Source organism: Cinclus cinclus, chromosome Z, assembly GCF_963662255.1.
Source record: "Cinclus cinclus chromosome Z, bCinCin1.1, whole genome shotgun sequence".
Lineage (NCBI taxonomy): Eukaryota > Metazoa > Chordata > Aves > Passeriformes > Cinclidae > Cinclus > Cinclus cinclus.
In genome coordinates this window covers 33,271,665-33,292,548 of record NC_085084.1, presented here as the reverse complement: position 1 = coordinate 33,292,548, position 20,884 = coordinate 33,271,665, and the positions used below count along the sequence as shown (strand labels likewise).

The 20,884-nt window shown below is 40.4% G+C and overlaps 1 protein-coding gene across 1 annotated transcript in view; it reads left to right on the top strand.

Moving 5' to 3' along the window:
• The window catches only part of LPAR1 (lysophosphatidic acid receptor 1), a 43,865-nt gene that overhangs the window by 11,440 nt on the left and 11,541 nt on the right, over nt 1-20,884 (top strand). Inside the window, exon 2 of the mRNA XM_062513359.1 lies at nt 1,346-2,093. Coding sequence (XP_062369343.1) covers nt 1,346-2,093 — 748 coding nt within the window. The remainder of the gene's footprint in view (nt 1-1,345; nt 2,094-20,884) is intronic.

Below are 20,884 nucleotides of genomic sequence, written 5' to 3'. Positions count from 1 at the left end.
TATGGTTTACTTTATATGTTTTAATGGGAAGAAATTACCAACTTCTAGTGTTGCTGGTCTGTTCCTTGATTGGACTTCTTACCTGCATTGCTAAAATGGGTCCTGCTTTTGTAAAAATTCAAGTTTAGTTGATAGAGTTCCAGGGCGATAAAAACAGAGAGGCAAAGGCAGGTCTTTCAGAAAAAGACTTTTTTGACAAGTGTTTCTTGGTTTGAATTTTTTTATATATATATATTTTTATTTTTACATCTTTGTTGTTTACCCATGCTAAACAAGGGACCAGGATGTTATTCAGAGGGATTTATTTTCTTTAGGTTTTCCTTCTGGGAATTTCACCTTGAGTAATTAAGTGGAATTGAGAAAGGATACTCATTGGGCATTTTCTTATAAGCCAACAGTGTTATCCAAAACTTCCACATTCTGGTGGAATATGGGCTTGTTTGTTGCCTCCCTAGCTGTTCTCAGCGGAGTACTCTGAAAAGAATATTAATCATGTGTTCTCTGACACAGCCACGACAATATTTAATGCAGGAAATAAGGTTGGATGCTCTTAAAACTAGTTAAGCCAAATATTACTTATCTTATTTCTTGGCTCACTCCTGTTTCAAATTGGAATAAGTTAGTTCTGGTGAGTTATATTTAAAAGCATTGTGCATTTCAAGCCATTTCTAGAACTGTGGCTCGTGCTCATAGAAATGCTATGTCACGCTTCCTATATTGTTTATAAAAGCAATTTTATGGACATACATCATCCCTGGTAAATCATGGTCTCAGAGAATACTGACAATCTTTATTTAGGGTGTTCTTCCCATATTTTAAGACAGGAGAGGAAGAAATACCCATGATGGAAAATGGAATGAGTTAAAACCTGCAGAGAAATGTAATGCTCATTTCCTCCTCCTTGAAGAGCTACTCTTGTGCTACCATCAAACAACAGTTTTGTGCTCTGATAACATAAATAAGGTGTCTCACAGAGTTAATTTTTCTTAATTATGAATTGCATGCCTTTCCCTTTAACTGAATCTCACAGCAGGTCTGCTTGGCCAGAAGCTCATTTTCTATGCAATGTACAACTACATCAGAAATCATGCTGGTTCCCAGAGCAGATGGAACCATTTCTGATTGTTTCTAATCTGGTTGCTGTTACGAGATTCCTCAGAGCAATTGTTTGTGAGTTATGGAATGCCATTTGGTCTGAAAAAATAAATTTGTTCTGAAGCATGTTCCTTTCCTGTCCCCTTCCCTGCTCTTCATGTATGTCTCCTCCATGAAGGCAATCATATGTTTTCAGTTCTGATGTCATCTGTTTTGTTTTTTTTCTCTCTTTTTTCTCCTCTTCTTTCAGTCCACAGCCATGAGTGAACCACAGTGCTACTACAATGAAACCATTGCCTTCTTTTATAACCGAAGTGGAAAATATCTAGCCACTGAATGGAACACTGTCAGCAAGCTTGTAATGGGACTGGGGATTACCGTCTGCATCTTCATAATGCTGGCCAACCTCTTGGTTATGGTGGCCATTTATGTCAATCGCCGATTCCACTTTCCTATTTATTACTTAATGGCCAACCTAGCTGCTGCAGACTTTTTTGCAGGGCTGGCCTACTTTTACTTAATGTTCAACACAGGACCCAACACTAGAAGACTGACTGTAAGCACCTGGCTTCTCCGTCAGGGTCTCATTGATACCAGTCTGACCGCCTCTGTAGCCAATTTGTTGGCCATTGCTATTGAGCGGCACATTACAGTTTTCCGAATGCAACTACATACTCGGATGAGCAACCGCCGAGTGGTCGTTGTAATTGTTGTTATCTGGACTATGGCCATCGTCATGGGTGCCATTCCAAGTGTCGGATGGAACTGTATTTGTGATATCACTCACTGCTCCAACATGGCACCACTCTATAGTGACTCCTACCTGGTCTTCTGGGCTATCTTCAACCTGGTCACTTTTGTGGTCATGGTGGTCCTATATGCTCACATCTTTGGGTATGTTCGCCAAAGGACTATGAGAATGTCCAGACACAGTTCTGGGCCTCGCAGGAATCGGGACACCATGATGAGCCTCCTGAAGACTGTGGTCATTGTGCTTGGTAAGTGTTTACGTTGCCCATCCTGTTCTCCCTGCTCTGTTTCTTATCAGGTGATTTCAGTAATGCATGGTCAGCTCCTGGGGGTCAGCAGAATTTGAAAGACACTAGTAGAAGAGGTGCAGACGATAAGAACATCCAGAGTTCACTACTGTGACCACTGGGACTATCAAGCTTATTTATGGAAGTTCATGTAACATGGTCACTCAGACATGTAACAGAAAACTGGTACAAATCCAGATGTAATGTTCTGTATTTTTGCAGCAACTCATGTTTAAAAGCTTTTGTAGCAACCTATTATATGTAGTATTTGTGCTTTTGCCTTTGAAGATGCCAAATGTCTTCAGACTTAAAATAGTACGGGGAAGGCTCAGTATTCCACTGAAATACCTGTTGTCTCCTTTTTAGCCACCTGAAAGGTGTTGTGTGTATTAATGCAAACTTCCAGTATATGGAGAACAGTGAGGGGCTACAGGTTACTCAAAAAGATTGTGTGTTAAGCAGGACTGCATGTGCTGAGTCCTGTAGTGTTATGTACACATCAGTATCTGACCATTTGCTAATACAGGAAAGTAGCATGTGAGATGCTGGTGTGCTTCAGCACACTGCTCAGGAGGTGCCTAAGCACCTGAGGGAAATACCGTAACACACTTTGGATTCAGGAGGTTCATGTCATTTTGTGAATAGTTTTACTTGGGTTTTGTCTGGGGCTCCCAGTTTCCTCATGCAGAAGTATAACCTAAATGCTGAGTATTGTTACCTGGTGATTTTCTTTGCTGTTTATTCTGTTATTTGTTGCTGCAGATGATAGTAAGCAGAAGGCAGCAAGGATGATGTCCCAATCCTTGTCCCAATATGTGTTCTCACCTCTTAGGTTTTCCAGTACTGTATGTGAGTCTCTAGGTATTCCAGTACCCTGCGCATCAGATGGTTGCCTAAAAGTCCATAAATGCAATTGTTATGCCCAAAGTCCGCAAAGCCCAAAACATAGCCCCATTTATCTCCTTGGCATTATGGTTCCCATAGCTCTATGCTGTGACTTGTGCTTTCTATCACAAACGTGGCAGAATTGTTGCAGAGAATCAGTGAGTCATTGTGTCCACTCACCTGTTAGTTTAAGAATTTACATGTTGTACTCTGACCTAGTGATTTGCTTTTTAACCAGAGTATGAACTGTGCAGTTAACTAACCCTTTAAACTATTGATAAGATGTATTCCTCCATGTCCTCTCTTCTCTTCAGGAGAAGAACTTCTATGAGTTTTGCAAGGGAGACTGTAGCAGTTGGTAAAGCCTATACCAACTTCCTGGTGGTTCAAAAATCTGTCCCTGACCATCTCAAGGGTTCTCATGGCAGAAGGCAAGATGAGGTTAAGAATACAAAGAAAATCTGGGTTTTGTTGTCCTCTTTTAGGAAACAGTTCTATGTTTTCCTTCCTGAAAACATAATTGTTGATACAGAAGGGTACTATTTCCTATGAGGTGAAAGACTGGCTCAGATTTAAAAAAAAAAAACGCCAGAAGACCCCCCCCCAAAAAAGTGGGTGGAAAATAGTAGGCACTTCTACCAATGCAATGTGAAGTTGTAGCAGTAAACAGTCATTGAATACATAGCAAATATCAGATAATCTGAAGCATGTATAGTACTAGAGGTATGTGTATGCAGCAGGAAGAATAGGTGGTGACCACACTGTCCTTCCTTCTCCTGTGAGAAGAGGTCAGAGGGAAGACATACAGGCCACTATGGCCACATTAGTAGTGATGTACAAGGAACATAAAGCGACACTTTTTTTCCCCCGATAAGTTTTTTGTTTTTCAGGTATTGTTCTAGAAAGAGTGAAATAACTCCAGGGGTTAAGGGGCATTAGGTAAACTGAAGGTAAGTTCAGTTTAGCTGCAGATGTAGTTCAGTTATAGCTCTGACTCCTCATTAAGGTGAGATTTTTCAGGACTGCAACTGACACATGTTGAAGGTTTCTTCAAAATTCAAACAGGATCTTATTTCTTGTTTCTGCTGCACTTCAGTGTTTTGCACACACTGTATTTAAGCATCTCTTCTAATCGGCATAAAATACCATTTTCAGAAAACAATAACTTATTATTTTATTAAGTCTGTTCAAGGGAAACAAAGGCACTTGTCGGCTGTGACAAACATCATCATTTTTGCAGCTCCCACCTTGGTATTATTTTGCAAAGGGTTTGGGTTTTGGATCAGTTTGGGTTTTTTCCTAGGCAATGTGGTTACTAGAGGAAAGTTAGGGGGGTCAAAGGCATGTAGTGTAATGAAGAAGCAACACTTTCACCTCACCACCTGTGAGGCACATTTGCAAAATAAAGATGGTTGGGAAGAAGCGAAGGGTTTGCTGTGTAAAGCCTTTTCATTTAATAAATAAATTAATAAATAATAAGATGCAGTTAAGTTAATTAGGCTTTGGGTTAACCACAGAAACTTTTGGGGAGTTAAATATTTGTGGATCAAGGTGTTACCAGACTGCTAGGTGCACCATGAGAAATGTTCATTAGTTGCCATCAGCTGGGGAGTACCGTCACATATTGCTGAATTTACACTTCAGGGGAGGATTATTTTGTGGTTCTAAAGAAGAGCTAAGCATCTCTTCAAAGCACTTCTGAGCAGCAGATATCTCTGATATCAGCAGGTCTCTCTCAAGCAAATAGTGTAGTCAGCATGTTGATCAGGCAGGTTTTCTCGTGATCTTATCACTGCAGTCTACTTGTAAATCTGTTTTAAAGTTTTCTTAAGCAGAAGATTTAATTTCAAGGGTCATACTTCCTGAGTCCCATCTTGAAAAGATAGTGCTGCAAGTTTATCTACTGGAGCTTTGGGAAGGGCAGAAAAGGTGAGTGTCTCAGGCTGCATGGAGCAATTTGCTGAACATTTATCTTATGTTATCTAGCATTTTTCTACATCAGCAAACCTCAAAAATATGGAGGAAAATAACTCCTGCCTTTCCTAATCATGCAGATCAGGGTAATAATATATTACTCAATAGGTTAGTTTGGGGCAGAAACCAATGCTTTGCAGGAAGTGAAGATAGGAAAGAAAGCAGTTTATTTCTGAAGATCCCTCTCCCTCCTCTCCTACCCCACAGCTAAGTGAGGAAATGAGCTGGTTTGTCAGCCTACTTTACACAGGAGAAGACAATTAATTTTGGAGGAGAGGGAGGATACCCTGGGATTGAAAGAAAAACAGAACTGGGGCTTTGGGTAGACCTGTGAGCGTTGGCAGAGGGAGGCAAACCATTCCTCATCTTAGAATTATTGTTAAAAGGCTGCTCAGCTATAAGTAACCCCATTGTGAATTGGGCAGCAGTGAACTGTTCATTTGACTTTTAAACTTCCATAAACAGGTGTCCTGGAGTTATCCTGCTGGCTGTACTCCCAGGCAAAGCCATGCTGCTGCTGCAAGCAGAAGTGCATCTTTTCCCCTGTCTGCATTCTCAGTATGTTTGGGAGGCAGGAGGGAGCACAAGAGCTTCTTGTTTGTTAGCAGCCTAACACGGCCTGCCCTCCTTGTGTCTTGCTGCCTTGCTCCAAGCGGAGAAGAGCTGCCCCAAAGGGGTGCAGTCCTCCAGGCAGTGATGCTGTCAGCATGTGTGGGGAGGGTGCCAGCTGCCTCCAACAAGGGGGCGATTGTGTGGGGAGGGCTACGGCCGCTTGACGCACTGAGAGCGGAGCGGTCGGGATCTGGCACACTGCGTCATCCCACAGAGCGGGCGGGATGCTGAATCCTAGGAGCAAGTCAAAACCAAAGAACGGATTTTTTTTTTTTTTCGTGCCCTCTTGTTTTTTTCCTTGAGTAAAACAGTTTAAACAGAAGGAAGTGATTTCATAGCTGAGCCCGTTTTTCTTTTAACAAGGCTGCTTTTGAAATCTTTCAAAAGTAAAAAGGAACATAAAGCTCTTTCTCTAAACCATGCCTTTCCTTTGCATTGGAACTAAGGACTGATCTGTGTACTGCACACAGCCATAAAATCATGTCTGGTTTGGCTTGCAGCTCAGTGACACTTTGCCTTTCACCACCACCATCTGTTCCCTTTAAATGAGCAGTCAGGGAACAGGCAGAAACTGAGCAGATACATCAGCTGAAACTTGGCATCCTGTCTTCTGTTCTCCACTTTTTCTCATGTTACATTTAAAGACAAAGCCAATTTCTTTTTCTGCTGGGGATCATAGTTAGGCTCTGAAAGTGTTTGTCTGGGCCAGTCACAGGTTTGGCCTGAAAATGGAATTACAGTATCTAACTATTACTTTAAGAACTAGTGAAAGCACCAAATTAAGGATTTCAGAGGCCAGGCCTGGATAAACTTGCTCTGATCAGGATTTCCTTGGCCCAGAATCAGTCATGAAAGGCTAGGGTCTTTCAGGTATTTTCAGGCGCATAACTGCATTTGTAGAGAAGTACTGGCTTACAATGTTGCTGTTGGAAAGTTAGCCTGTATTTCTCCTGCCTAAATGCCGATTAAATATCTGTCCTAATTTATCACCTCTTGTTTTTGTAGTGTCAATATCTCTGCCATATACCTCCATATGCATCTTTGGGCTTTCCTCTCTATTTAGAATTTAGAGTGTGAGATTCCGATATTGAGGATTTATAACTGAATTTCAAATAAGCACAATACCAACAAACACTCTTATTTGTATTTTACTAATCCTGATGACTAGCCTTCTATGTTGGGTGAGTTCTCAGTGTTGTTTGGTCAAAATTAGGCATGCCTGTTGAGGCAAGAGCCACAGCTAGCCCTCAGAATGTAGGGAGACCAAACAATGAATTCATAATTGTTTACCCTTTTTGTTCCTGGGGAAAAAAAAATAAAGACACTTAGGACTTTCCTGCCTCTGGAATCATCCACTTTGTTTGCAGGAATGTGGTTTACTCTGTAAGATTGGAAAACGAATGTGGGCACAGATAAAAAAGTTCAAGGTTCTTTTTGTATAAACTTTGTATAAATTTTGATTTAAAGAAGTCTCACTGTGTTTGAAGACAGTTATTTACTTACTATAACAAAGAAACAAATGTAAGAAAAACATCTGGAAGTTCAGTATAAACATCTGTAAGGGTAGAACTGCTCAGCAACAGCTTTTTCCTGCCCTCTCTGCTGCAGTTAAGAATTGTACAAGACTTATTTTTGTACTTCTGTAGCTTTTCTTTCACATCTAGGTACCTAATGGGGTTGGAAAACAGCAAAAACCTGTTAATGCACGTGAGCGTATACATGCACTGTAGCTACACTGTTCAAGCAAATAAACTGCATTTTTGATAACTTTAACCTTTCTGAGTGGTTGTTTTGATATGCAGTCTGCATCTTCACTCCCTTTTTCTTCTCATGCAGTAAAAGCATTTGATTATCAGTAGAATATAAAAAAACTATGATATAATGCTACAGCCTGACTGACAGCATATGGTGTCTTGACAGAGGCATGTCTTTATTTCCATATCCCTCAAGCAGTATCAGGTAATTAATTGGAATGGCTTATCTTTGTTGGCCTTAAACAATATGAAATTTATTTCAGCAGTTACCAAGGCTGTGGTCCTGGACTGAGATGAAGATGATCATGTCTAGACACAGAGCTTGGTTATGGTATCACTCAAACTTTGAGAGACCTTCCCTGCCCATGGAACATTTTTACTGTGGGCCAAAGGAAGAATCGGCCCTCTTATCACAATGCAGCTTATAAGATAATCTTTTGGAGAAGCCAGGGTTTAACTCTGAGCCCAAGGACTGTAAGAAGACAATTTCACCTTTTTACCTCTTCCTTGAGGAGTCCTGCTGCTCTCAAGAGAGATGAGCTTTGCAGCAGCATTTTTCCAGAGATGACTGAAATTGAGGGTGTTGTCTTAGCTTGGGAATGTCCTTCCACAGGTAGCAGTGGCCTTATGGGGAGAAAAACAGCATCCAGTCAGGCATTTTTCCTTAAAATGATTATATTTTCCATAGAGAGTTGGACTGGACAGTAACATCAGGCTGGAGTTGAGATGAGAGTAGCATTTTTCACAGCTTCTTCTCTGAAAGTGGTGCAATGTGAAACCATAAAACCATGTAACCCTGTGGTCTGCACAGGGTGCCAGTTCAGACTCACCAACCCTGCCTGACCCCCGCATCACAGAAATGTCACCTGTGTATTGATTTAATCCTGACAGAAAAAACAGGGCAATAAACTCTGTAATTGGTGCAGGCAATACAAGTCTGAGAATCAATGACTTTCTGTTCTAGCATACAGGTTGCCATTATGTGCAGCCCCAGTGTTTTTTAGATAAGTTTTCTAAATGTGCATAAACTGTGAATTTAACCCTACAGTCAAGTAAACTGGGAAATTGTTACTGATGACTGTAGTCAGACTGTAGTCTAAATGGAGAGCTCATAGAGTTTAAGGGATAAAATCTTATTACATTGTATGGAGAGCAAAGGTTTTAATAAATGCTTTCGAAGATGCTGTGTGACATCAGTACTTTCAAGCTGCATCATTAAAGATTTGCATGAAAACAAGTGAAATCTTGATTAAAAGTATTATTTATAGCACACCTTATCTATCCTACCAGATTTTGGATTACTTGGATTTCTCCCTCTTCTCCCTTGGCCTTACGAGTAGTTCTGATTTCTCCTCAAAAGCTTCCTTGCAGGAAAAAACATGCAGTTTAGGGAGTCAGTGGTTTCCAGGCCTTGTGTATTATCTGTTATCTTTTTGGTTTTGTTGTTGTTTTGTTTTTTTTAATTTACCCTGTGCATCTTAGTAACATTTTAGTATTGACTTAAGACTGTACTTGTAGCTTGCCAGTAGATGAAGGGGAATGAAAGTCTTCTTATTATTGCATATGTTTGTTAGAAAGTTTAACTGTGAAATCATTCAGATTTAATAACTGAATGAGCTGATAAAGCTTTAACTTTTAGTCAGTGATTCGTAACAAGCGTACAGATATTTTTAGTTTTGTAAGTGTAAATGTCTGTATCATGTTTTCTGCATAAATACAGCTTGATTGCTATATTAGACAGTTCCAGCACTGTTTTCTAACAGGAAGACAATTTTTCACAAAGAATTATTAAAAATCAGTTAGGTTTTCTTTTAACAGTTAAAATAATGGAGGCATGAAAACTTGCCAGGGGTCTATGGACAATACGTATGTAATTATGCAGTGACATAAATTTGACAACCTTTGTAGGATGTTTCTTGATTGCTTGATATATTACATGCTGCTAGTAAAAGCAGTACTATGTGTGCTCTGTCTCAAAATCTCAGTCACTGATCATTTTTATTGTCATTTACTGATCTGCAAATCAATTCTGGTGGATCTTCTTGAATTTTTTTCTATTCCCAAACCAAATCTCTTCCTGTTACTGACTGGCTGGTGAAGATGCTGAAAGGAAAAATAATAAGGGAGCACAGAATCTGGAAATTACAGTGTGGTCAGTTTGTTTGTGTGATAAACTTCATAAGTAGCTTTCTTTTCCAAAACAAGCCCATGCAAGCACCATTTGATGAAGCAGAAGTTACTGATTCCTTGTATCCTGCCAACTCTCTGAACACAGAGTGTGACTGGATGTGTAGAAAGTCTCATTCTAAATATTTTACTTAATTTCTTCAGTTAGTTCTCTCAGTTTATTTTATTGCATCCACAGTTAAAGATGATAAATCCCTGGTAACTGTCTTTTCTCTGAAGTATTCCAGGTATCTCTACAGCATTCAGTGCTCCACTCTGGGGAATACATTTTCTCCTTTTCCCCTTCAGTTAAGAATAAGAATTATTTATTTTCATTCAGAATCCTTTGAAAATGCACTTTGAGGACCTTCCATCATTTCCCAAGACAGGAATGTGGTTTTATTTTATTTTATTCTTGAGAGGGAAAATGTCTCTAGTAAATACATTCCTTTAAGTATGATGAAAATGAGGCTTTGTTTAATAAAAATCTTTCCCCTGACTTCAGTATAATTTATTACCTTTTCAGGGAAAAAATAAATTTAAAGGGCAGATGAAAGCTCTCTTCATTTTTCCAGGCCAGAAAGGGGAAAACCTTAAGTAGTTCTTGCACTTCACCTTTTTATTTAAAAAAAATTATAAAGAAAATAAATAATTCCTTTTTCTTGCATAGGTTTTGTCCTTTTTCAAAGAAGCTTCTAAAAATTAATTGTGATGGCAAAAGTAGTTCTATTGCCCAACAGGCCCTGAGAACTGGTTTTTATTTTCCTTTAAGTCAATAATAGGATTTGGAAGTCACACTTTGACCCTGAAAAATAGAATTCAAGATTTTCACTTGTATCCAGAATAACAAAATGCTGACAAAGGAGTGATAGTCACTTACTGAAAATCCACACCAAATCAAAATTAATTGGTGACCCTGCTTGCTCTGAGATCAGACTCCACTTAGCAGTGCTGTACATCCATGGGTGAGTACTCACCAATCTGGGCTTCTCCAAAACAATGCAGATGAAAATGCTTTGTGGGACATTTGCACTAAAACAGAGGCCTTGATAAATTTTCCTGAATACCCAGGACAGAAATTGTTACCAGAAAGAAATTTTGAAAATCAGCATGTACAAGAAGGCTTACTGTAAAATGCCAGCACATGATCAAGTTCTACTGATCTGTCAAAATTTGAGAATTTTGAAATTTGAATTTTGAATTTTTTTGGAAGAGAAGATGGGAACCCTTCCATTCTTTAGAAAAGCAACAATTGTGATTTTACAAAAGGGCTGCTCACAACATAACATTTTTGTCTTCTAGAAAGCGCATAGTTGCACGGTGAATTTTTTCTAAATGCATTGCTTATTTTGTTCACTGACTTTCCAGATTATATTTCTTGCCCCCTCAGCTAAAACTGATACATCCTTGGCAACTCTTAAAGGAAAGTATTTGCAGTCTGAAGGTAAAGAGTTAGGTCCATGTCCAGACATTGGCTTCTGTTTTCACTTTTGGGATACCATTTGTCTTTGTTTCAGCAAACACCATGCAAGTGCTAAGTCAAATTTACAGCTAGACCTCAGCTTCAGAAATTATGTGAACAAAAATGCCAACTGTTAACTTGTCTCATTGTAAAACTGCATTCAATGGGGCACTGAGCTCTTGTTTGTTTCCTCCAGTGGAAAGCACTGACAACAACAGACCATTTTGTGCAAGAGAAGCAGTGGTGCTCCTTCTGCATTGCTTCATTCCACATACGCAGTGTGATTAAGTATTCTGGGTTTGTTTATTCTGGGATAATCCATGAAAAGAGAAGAATAACAATTTTCAATATCAAATTATTTTTGCCATTATAGTTTCAATATGGCTCTTGACGTCAAGCCAGAGTTACTGCTGATGGCAAAATTTGTTGGGACACTTGAGGTACAGCAGCTAGTCAGTGCAGTGGAAAATGGTAAGCAGTGATCAACAGCTTTCAAACAGCAACCATGCTTCCATCCTTCTAGCCTCAGCATGAAAGGAACATTCATCAAAAAGGCTTAGTTTCTGCAATTTTTTAATAACTGTATTTAGAATATGAATGTGAAAGGAAAATGTGACTCAGAGTTCTGGTGGCAGAAGAACAGCTTCCTATCTTCACGTTCCATACTCATGGAGGTGCTGTCACTGAGCTCACTGATGGACTACATTTACTTTCTTATTTCTTCTTTCAAAGATATTTTTAGGGTTTTTTCTTCTCTTCCCCACCCCACCCCCTCCCCCCCCCCCCCCCGCCAGTACACTAAAAGTTTCTCTCACATGCTTACATGTTTGATACCCTTCTTTAAAGCTGGAAGTTGAAACAGCAGCAGAAGATTCCCACCCTTCCTGTAGTTCTCGTTTGGGAAAACTTTGTGTCACACCTCTACTTTCCTCAGCATAAGGAAATGTTTCTGAAGTTCATTTTCCTGTATCCATATGGAGAAACTGGTTATGTGTCCAAGTGTGTTGCTTGTGTAACATGACAGGCCCATTGATGGATACATATCCTTTCCCATCAATGGCTAGAGAGCAGCAAGGGCTGAGAGTTTGTATGAAAGGTCATGAGACTTCAGAAGCTATGACATCATTTGTAAATCTGAAGTGCTTAATTTCCATGCTCTGGTGTTGTCCATCAGTCTGTGCTATCTAGTGATGTACTGGAGCATAGGGAATTGCTGTAAGTGAAAATCCTTGATTTCCAAACCCACCACCAACCAGGAGGAATTTGAACAGGGATGAGTGCTTTGAAGTTTGTGGATAGGGTAATGTAAAGTTTTGCAGCTGGGAAAGTGAGAACTTGGTCTGTAAGACTGCCCCAGACTTATCTGCCATAGGGGTGACCATCTGCTACTGTTAGGAGAGTTGCCTGTTGTGTGTTGCAGAGGTTGAAGTAATTAATTCCTTGATATTGATGTTAAAAGCCTATGAGGTTACTATAAAGAAAAAAGGTTGAGACATGTTTGAGAGGAGTGAGAGAGTAATTCTGTTGCATTTTTTTTTGTGTGTCTGAGCAAGAGCTATCTGCCTGGGTCTTTCTGTTTTAATAAAGTACTTGGTATCTGATTACAAGTTTGTTAATATAACATAGATATGTGAGAAAGCTAAGATTTTTGAAATACCTTCCTTCACGAAAGAAGTCATCTCCTGATGAAAAGGGAGGAGATTTTGCTGTTAAAAGAAGGAAAAGCTGCCAGGCTCCCCTGGATTCAGTACCTTCCTTGTTCTTCTAAAAGCAGTTTTGAGGGAGCTGTTTCACATCTTCTGGTATTGATATAACCTCAGAAAGAATTTGTTCTGACATATGGCATTGATAATTCTCATCTTCCCTTGTTTTAAGTTGCTTTAAAGTGCTTCTTTTTATACCTTTCTAGAGAAGTACAAAGAGTACTTTAGAGATGAATTTTCTAAGCAAAAGCTAAGTATATAGAGAGTAAAAAAATATTGTGTAAAACTGTTGTGTTTTTGTAGAATGGTTGCCACTTCCTCTGTTTAAACAGACTAAATTTGAAAACTGGATAGATGTCATGTTGTGGGACATAGCTTTAAGGGTGCTGGGTGCCCAGGGACCATTGCTTGTTGTCTGCTTGCTACCCAATACTCATCCTTGTGAGTACACTTGGCCTTCCAGTTGCATTTTGTATTTACCCTCCTCCAACAAAGAGAATGATCAGAGTATGCTGTAGCTTAACTTCCTTCCTATTGTTGTCACACAAACACACACCAAAAAAGGAAAGATGAAGTGAATGCATATTGGTTAATAGACTGTAATACCCCTGTAGACTGTGGGGTGTGAAAATGGTCCTTCACTGAGGGTGATCTGCATCTGATCCTTGCCTATTTAGTCAGAGTTCTGCACAAAATGAGTTGTGTGGGTTTCTGTCTTTCCAGCAGAAAAGCTTGGCTTGGTTCACTCTATAGGGAGGAGGGATCAATTTAAGTAAACAAACAAAGCAAAGTACTTAGCTTGAAATAAGTAATGTAGCATTCTTTAGATGAACTTTCTGCCAATTCACCCATCAAATATCTTAGTCCTGCACTCACCATGTGTAGTCCTGCTAGAAAGCAGAAGGCTTTCAGGTACACTGGCCTTGCCCCAGAAAGTAGAGTGAGAGGTGTGGATAAAGCCATATGCACTCCAGAAATATGAGCTTTTAAGCGCATTCCAGAGAACACAGTACTGATTGATGCTGTTTCCCATGAGATTTTCCTTTTATTTATTTTTGTTTATTCTTCACCCTCCTGCCTCTCCTTTCTCTCTGTTCCCATCTCTCCACTCTCTTTATTTATAATTTTATCTGTGTGGTCTTGTCCCTCTTTGGCTGGCAGGTAGGAGCAGCACCTCTGACAGCCAGCCTAATTCCAGGGTAATTCATTGGAACCTGACCTCTCAAAGGATGTTCTAGGGCCTCCACAGTAGAGACCACTGTGTCCTGGAGCACTGGTGGCCCCATCTCACGTGCCTCTGAGCTGGATAGGGCTGCCAGACAGTCTTGGCTTGTAGCATGGTGTAGAAAAGCAGTTCCAGGCCTATTTCCAGAAAACTAAGTGTAGCCACCTTCCTGCAAACCACCATCATAGGCATAAATATCTAGTACATAGAGATCTACTCTTAGAAAGAAGAGCACTTTTTTTTTTCTTGAATTATTGGAACCAGGTTGTGCAATGACAGGCCCATCTGTTGCATTTTTACCCTGCCAGTTCACCATTCACCAAATCTGACTGGTTTATCTCTCTGATAGAAGGAGAGAAGTACTTCAGCAGGAGGAGTATTGAGTCATTTGCCTTTGCCTGCTGGGTAGGCAGCCATTTACTTCCCAGCTTTCCTTACTAGGCTGATCCAAGAAAGAGATCCAATGCCAGGATGCAAAAGAGCCTGCTGTCTTTGGCCACTGGCCAGGCACAGGTCGATTTACTGTTGCTGCTGAGATTTTGGGGGTCTAGGTGTAGGGTTTCTTTCCTCAGTTAGCTCCCCCTGCATCCAAGGGAGCTCACAGAAGCTAGCCAGGCCTGAGACACATCCGCTGGTTAAAGGTGCAGAGGATATATGGCTTTCCAAGGCTATAACCTCTCCTCAGTGCTCTGGGAAACTCAGCATCAAAAATATATTCTTTCAGATTTTATTTTATTTCAGTGGTTGTCTTATACTTCCAGTTCCTAAGTCTAGGACATAATTGATCATCAGTAATTGAAAAAGTAGATTGCACAGAAATAATGTCTGGTAAAGGTTTGATCCATAAGGAAATTGCACCTATTTGAGTATTTACCTTTGGGAGGGATGTATAGCCACAGATGGAGCAATTTTCTAGGGTACAGTGCATACAACAGTGCCTCAGATTCCAAAATCTCCTGCATTTAAAATGAGTTGAGAGAGCTGGCTGAAGCACAAGTTCTACATTTGTCTGTATAAACACAAGGATTTCTCTGCAAGTACTGTTGAAATCTTAGCAGGGACACGAACCAGATTTCAAATTTGACCAGATTTTGACCTTGAAAACGGTGCTGAACTGTATTAAAACCTTGACCATGAAGCATTCATAAGCTTTATATGTTATGCACTTCACTTTAAAACAATTCACCTTTCTCCCCAAAGTTTGCAGAGTTGTCTCCTGAATCCAAAGATTATCAAGAATTACCCTTGACTCCTACAGTACAGGGAATCTTGCAGAGTCTCTTCTGAGATGTCTTCATGGCATATTGCAATGTTGACTGCAGATTTCCCCCAAAATAACAAAGAAAATATTGTACTTGCCAGAGGCTTTATGGGAGAAGCCTGACATCCTTTTAATTTGAAATTTAAGTTCACTGCCTCTTTTTACTGCAGTTGCTTTCAAACAGAAGAGGTGTCTAATGGATGCAGCAGTTCCACTGAGCAGCTCCTCAGATGTGTGCAAGAAAGCAGAAAGCACAACAAATAAAAATGCCAGCCCAAGCACAAAAGCTTCTGATACTGTTGTAAAGAGTTGAGTTGGGTGTTTTTCTAATAGAAAATAGTGTTAGTACACTGCACAGGCTCCAGTACCCTGATAGAGTTGCCTAAATATCTGCATGCATGCAATTTTGAAGGCAGCATTTTGCAGCAGTGTATTGTAGTAGACTTTTGTGTGCTGAAATCTGTGATAGCAAGAGGTGTTTGTTGCCACATCTTGAAACCATATCCTCCACTTTTGTGACACAGACTGACCACTTTCAAAAAAAACTGAGAAAAGCCCGCATACTTGGAAGGTGGGTAGTGTACTTCGTTTTTTAAACACCTCTATTTCTCATGCCTCAGAAAAATAAAATACAAAGTTCTTACAAACACCAGATGCAATGCCAGCTTTATAAAGACCTGTGGAAAGAGTTGTTAGGATACCAGTAGGTTTGGAAACTTGGTGAACCAACATGAGAGGTATCAGTAAGAGAAAAATCTGGAAATATTTAATGATTCAGTAGCTCAGTTCATGTATGAATTTTTCTTTAATTTAGATGGAGGACTTGTGTTAGAATATTTTCACCCTTTCTGATAAAGGGTGTGTATGCATATTGCAGTTTGTGCCCTTGGTATGAAGGTTTTTCAGGAGACCCCTTACTGCTGTGACCATAGCTGTCATCTTTGTGGCAGCATCTTCTGGCTAGAGGACTTGCTTAGAGTTCAGAGTACTGAAGAGCTGATAAGGGCATCTCTGTGATGCTGTCACATTAGGAGTAAGACAAACGTTTCTGACACATGAAGAGTAAGGAAATTTAACAGGAAAATAAACGCCCTTGTGTTCCAGATAGTCCTCAGATATCAAAGAGGCTGGAAGCAGCTGGGCTTAGATTCTGGGTCAAAGACAATTCCACACTGACTAACAGATATACAGAGACAATACAGCACTCTAAATTCAGCCGTGTTCAATAAGAACTGCTCCAATTACAGACTCACAGGTAGACCAGTACCATACAATACACTGAAACCTAGTTCATGCCCCATGAACCCTCACAGCCATAATGAAAAAGTCTGATGGCATTCAATAGCTCTCACAGCCAGGTATACAATAGTGTCATTTCATGACCAGTGGAGATGCAGGTTTTTCTTGGATTGCTCATGATCAATACACTGTGAAAGCATGCGTGAGTACCTGAAATACAAATAATACAGATGACAAAAAATGCATTAAGTTGCAAGATGCATATATGCACTAAAAGTGTCATGACAACATAAGCTAGCTTTCTGAATTTCCCTTAGTATAACATTTAGTGTAGCTGAGTCTGACCCAATAGGTGTTCCTAGGGGTGAGGAAATGAGTACAGCCTGTTGACCATCACTGGATACACCAAGAAAGGGCAGCTCGGGATAAAGATGGAGAGGTGGCAAGTGACATATGGCTCTCTTGTACCATAAAACAATTCTTGGGGTTGTCTCCTTCCACCTGGCTGACACATCTCAACACAACATTTCTCTGGAAAAGATTGAGTTTTAAGCTGCATCTATAAATTTTTACATGTGTCTGTTGCAGTGATATGCAATGCTCATGCAGGCATTCCTATCTCTGCTTCTCCCTTTCCCGGTGCTCATGGACAGTGCTCCTTTGGTGGCACCTGTATATGGTCATCTCACTGTTTATCTCAAATGTCCTGATAATGTCTACTGCAATTAGCGAACCAACTAATTTCCTTACTTATTGATCAGTTTGGTCTTGTCTGTGCAATACACCATCTACAGTGAACATCTGAATTCTCCACTCAAAAAGCTTGCATTGCAGCAACATTCAAGCTCAGACTTCACAGCTAGTAGCAGTATTTTACAGCCACATCTTATCCTTGGAAGATCTCTGCATTCAGCATTCTCCCATCAGCCCATAGCTCCTGCACAAAGTAAGCCTTATGAATATAGGAATTAGTCTGTCATGCAGAATAAGAAGGCAGAGATAAGAACATCCAGGCTGTGGATCAGTTGCCTTTGGGTTTTTTTTTGTTTATTTTATTAATGGAACATATAGCCATAACTGCAGCAACACGCTGCCATAATTGCACCTACATAGAACACAAAGCCAATGAACATCAACACAGTAGATTTCAACAGCTGCAATTTTTATTTATCTCAAGGGAGCTCCCCTGGCACACAGCGAAAACATGAGATCTGGTACCATCTGAGAGGGTAACACTGTTTATAACTTACTACAGCAAATCTCTCTTGTTAGGAGAGGGTAAGAGGGGTCCAGCAATACTGCTCCTCCCCGTTCTCATTCATTCCCTTTCCCAGGCACACCTAGCTTGGGTTTTACAAAACCCCATGGTTCAGGTATGATGCAAGCTTCTCCAGCCATGGGTCAGGTGAGAGGAGAGCAAAGTTCACGTGAAAGCCGTGTCAATAAGGGGGAAGGGTGGCTGGATTGTAACTAGGATGATGTCTTCTGCAGTGGAGCATGGAACTCACCAAACCAAGAGACTCACATGGCATCCCAACACAGCAGGCTTTGCAAAGTGCTCAGCCAGCTTTGCACATGAGCTCCACAAAAAGTGGATTAAAGTAGCAGGGAATGAAAACTCTCCTGCACAGACCATGTTACTTGCCCCTCACCTGTAGCTTAGCTACTGATATTGTACTCTTAAAGGGATTCAAACTGGTTAAACTTGAATGATCCTTCTCTAATAAAGGCAATTAAAGACAAAAGGACAGACAACAAAAAATATAGTTAGTGAGTGCTTGTTTTCAGAAAAATATGTGCTGAAAATACTGTGAAATTGACAAATTTGCAGTAGGTCAGTCTGTTCAAATCGACATTTTCTCATGCACATAGATAATTAATGAACACAATTACAATATCAGGGTTTGGATGGCAATGCAACAGCAAAAACACCAGTGGCAGTAAAACGCTTGTAGTGTCACTGGATGCCTAAAGAAAATGAATGCTCATTATTTTGACAGGCAAATGAGAGGACTCATCCCTTGTTACTTGCCTCTCCTAGAAGATACCTGGGACAGAGACATCTCTGCTCTTTTTCTCCCCTCATAGCTTGCAGAGCAGCTAGAGCCCAGCATACAGAAAGTTTGCAGTGATGGTTGGTTTAGCTCGTGATTATTTAAGGCACAGCTGTGCTCAATCTCCAGGCTATTAAATTTAAGAGAAGGAGCTAGAAGCATGGGCTTTTCTTACAGCACTGAAATGGCCCCTCTGCCTTGCATCTGTCCCTCATTTAGCTAGCCTGCTTTTGGTATGGCTGCTGCTCTGAGCTCTGCAGAAAAACGAGAAGTCAACAAGTATCACCAGGAACTAACTTCAAATGAAGTCCAGCAAAAGCTCATCTGAATTAGCCTCAGGGCTTTTTCTTTATGCATCTTCCTTACACACTGTGTCTATATTGGATTTGCTTGAATATTCCACTGTTAGAACATTTTAAAAGAAAATAAAGGCATCTCTGAGTGGTGCCCTTCACTGCATTGATGAGTAGTTAGTTTTAATCTTTTCTGAAAAAGGAAAAAAAGCTTTATATTTCAATTAGATCAGAAGAGGCACTTCTTAGAAGCAATTAATTTGCTGAGTAGAAGAATTCTGCAAGCAATTTTCATACAATGTATTAATTGCTCGTTTATCTCTCTTTTTTTAAACCCAAAAATTCCTAAGTGAAGGGCCTTTTTGCCTGGAAGGTCTCATTTTATCTCATGCAGTTTCCTGTTTGCTTTAGGCACAAGCCTACAAGTATCTGCTAAAACAAAATAAAAATACACAGTCCTGGAGAAGTCTTGTAGATACTTATATCAGCATGTCTGTTCCAAAATAATCTGACTTGAACTACTGTGAGCAATGATGAATTAAAACATTGAATGATCCCACAGGTACTATTTTGAAAGAGGGGTGGCACAGGGTTGTAGGAGGAGTACTCAGTGGAAGTGCTTTCATTAGTTAGCATTGCAATAAAACATTTCCAGTGTCCCAAGATTCTACCTCCTGGGCATGTGCTGGTAATATTGAGCAGTGATTGTGGGTACAGTGCTGGGTGTGGTACATTGTTTTTAACGTGGAGCAATACAAAAGCTGGGAGCAGGGATTTGAGGGGGTGTCTTCTTCTTTTTTTTTTTTTTTTTGAATCCTCTTATCCCTTTTTTACCCCTTCTGCTAGTCTTTCAATTTCCTACCTCCTTAGCCCCATAGGTGAGCTGCAGACATGTGCAGCTGCAGAATGTAATGAAAGTGGAAATTGTCTTTGTGGTTTAGTAGCAGTCTTGGTTTTTAGGTTCCTCTTCCATCAGGCAACAACAACTGATGTTGCGCTAGTTCAGTTTTCCATTTCACAATCATGCATCCACTGTATTGTTTGAAGCAGAAGAACACAATACAGTAGGTGGCCTGGGCATACTAAGACCTTCTTTGAGGAGTGATAACTTTGCCAAAACTTCTTGTGGGTTTCCACAGAGTGTGGAGGAATCTTTTGTTTTCCTTTCAGAGGCTAGCTTTCAATGCAGCTGTAGCAATTGCAACTGTTTGTTTTTGCAATTGCTTGTGGGATTTAGTGGAATTACAGTTTCTTTGAAGGCTGACTCCCTGCTTGTATGCTGTCCCCTCCCTTGGAGCAGACATCCCAGCCCTGCACCTAGAGCCTGTTCACACAGAGAGGTCAGGGCAGCGTGCTCCACAGACAAGCCTGGTGATGGCACAGGATCACTCAGAGGGGACTAGACAGCTATAAGGGCCATCAGATGAAACAGAACAAATTAGGCTTGCTTTCTGGATGCTTCATCACTGTCTGCATGAAGTCTCAGGCATTCCAAGTGTGAAACAAATGCTTTCACAAGCATTTTCTGTCTCTGGCAGCCATTGGTGTGATCTGCATTGTATGTCATTTCCTGCCATATCTGATGGAATTGTTATTAGTGGTTATTTTTAAAAGTAGAGCTCTACCCAGCTGTACATAATGGTGATGTGCATTTTTACCAGATCACCTTCATCTGCATATTAAAGGATTAATCTAGTTTAAACTAGATTGTTAAATTTTCAGCTGGCAAAGATTTCACATTGGATGACATATAAATCCCTTATCACTTGAGGACTGAAGTCCATGACACACAGAGAGAGCTAGAAGAGAGGAGATCTCAAGTTCTTACCCTGCAGAAGCAGCACATTCACTGGCAGGTCCATGGGGAGCCTCTGTGTGAGCACAGCCATGAGCTCTGCCCTGGCAGCAGTTTCTTCTCTGCATCACTGTGAGACACAAGTTGGCATTACCTTTAGGCTGAAGACAGGTGACAGAGGAGAATGATTACTCTTATCTTTGACAGTCTCATTAGAGAGGCCAAGAGTTCAGTGGGAATTCATGCTCATGTCCAGCGGCTGAAAACGCAGGACAAAGCCAAGCAGCAGGCAAGGCATGCTACAGAGAAAGCACCAATGTTAACATCTC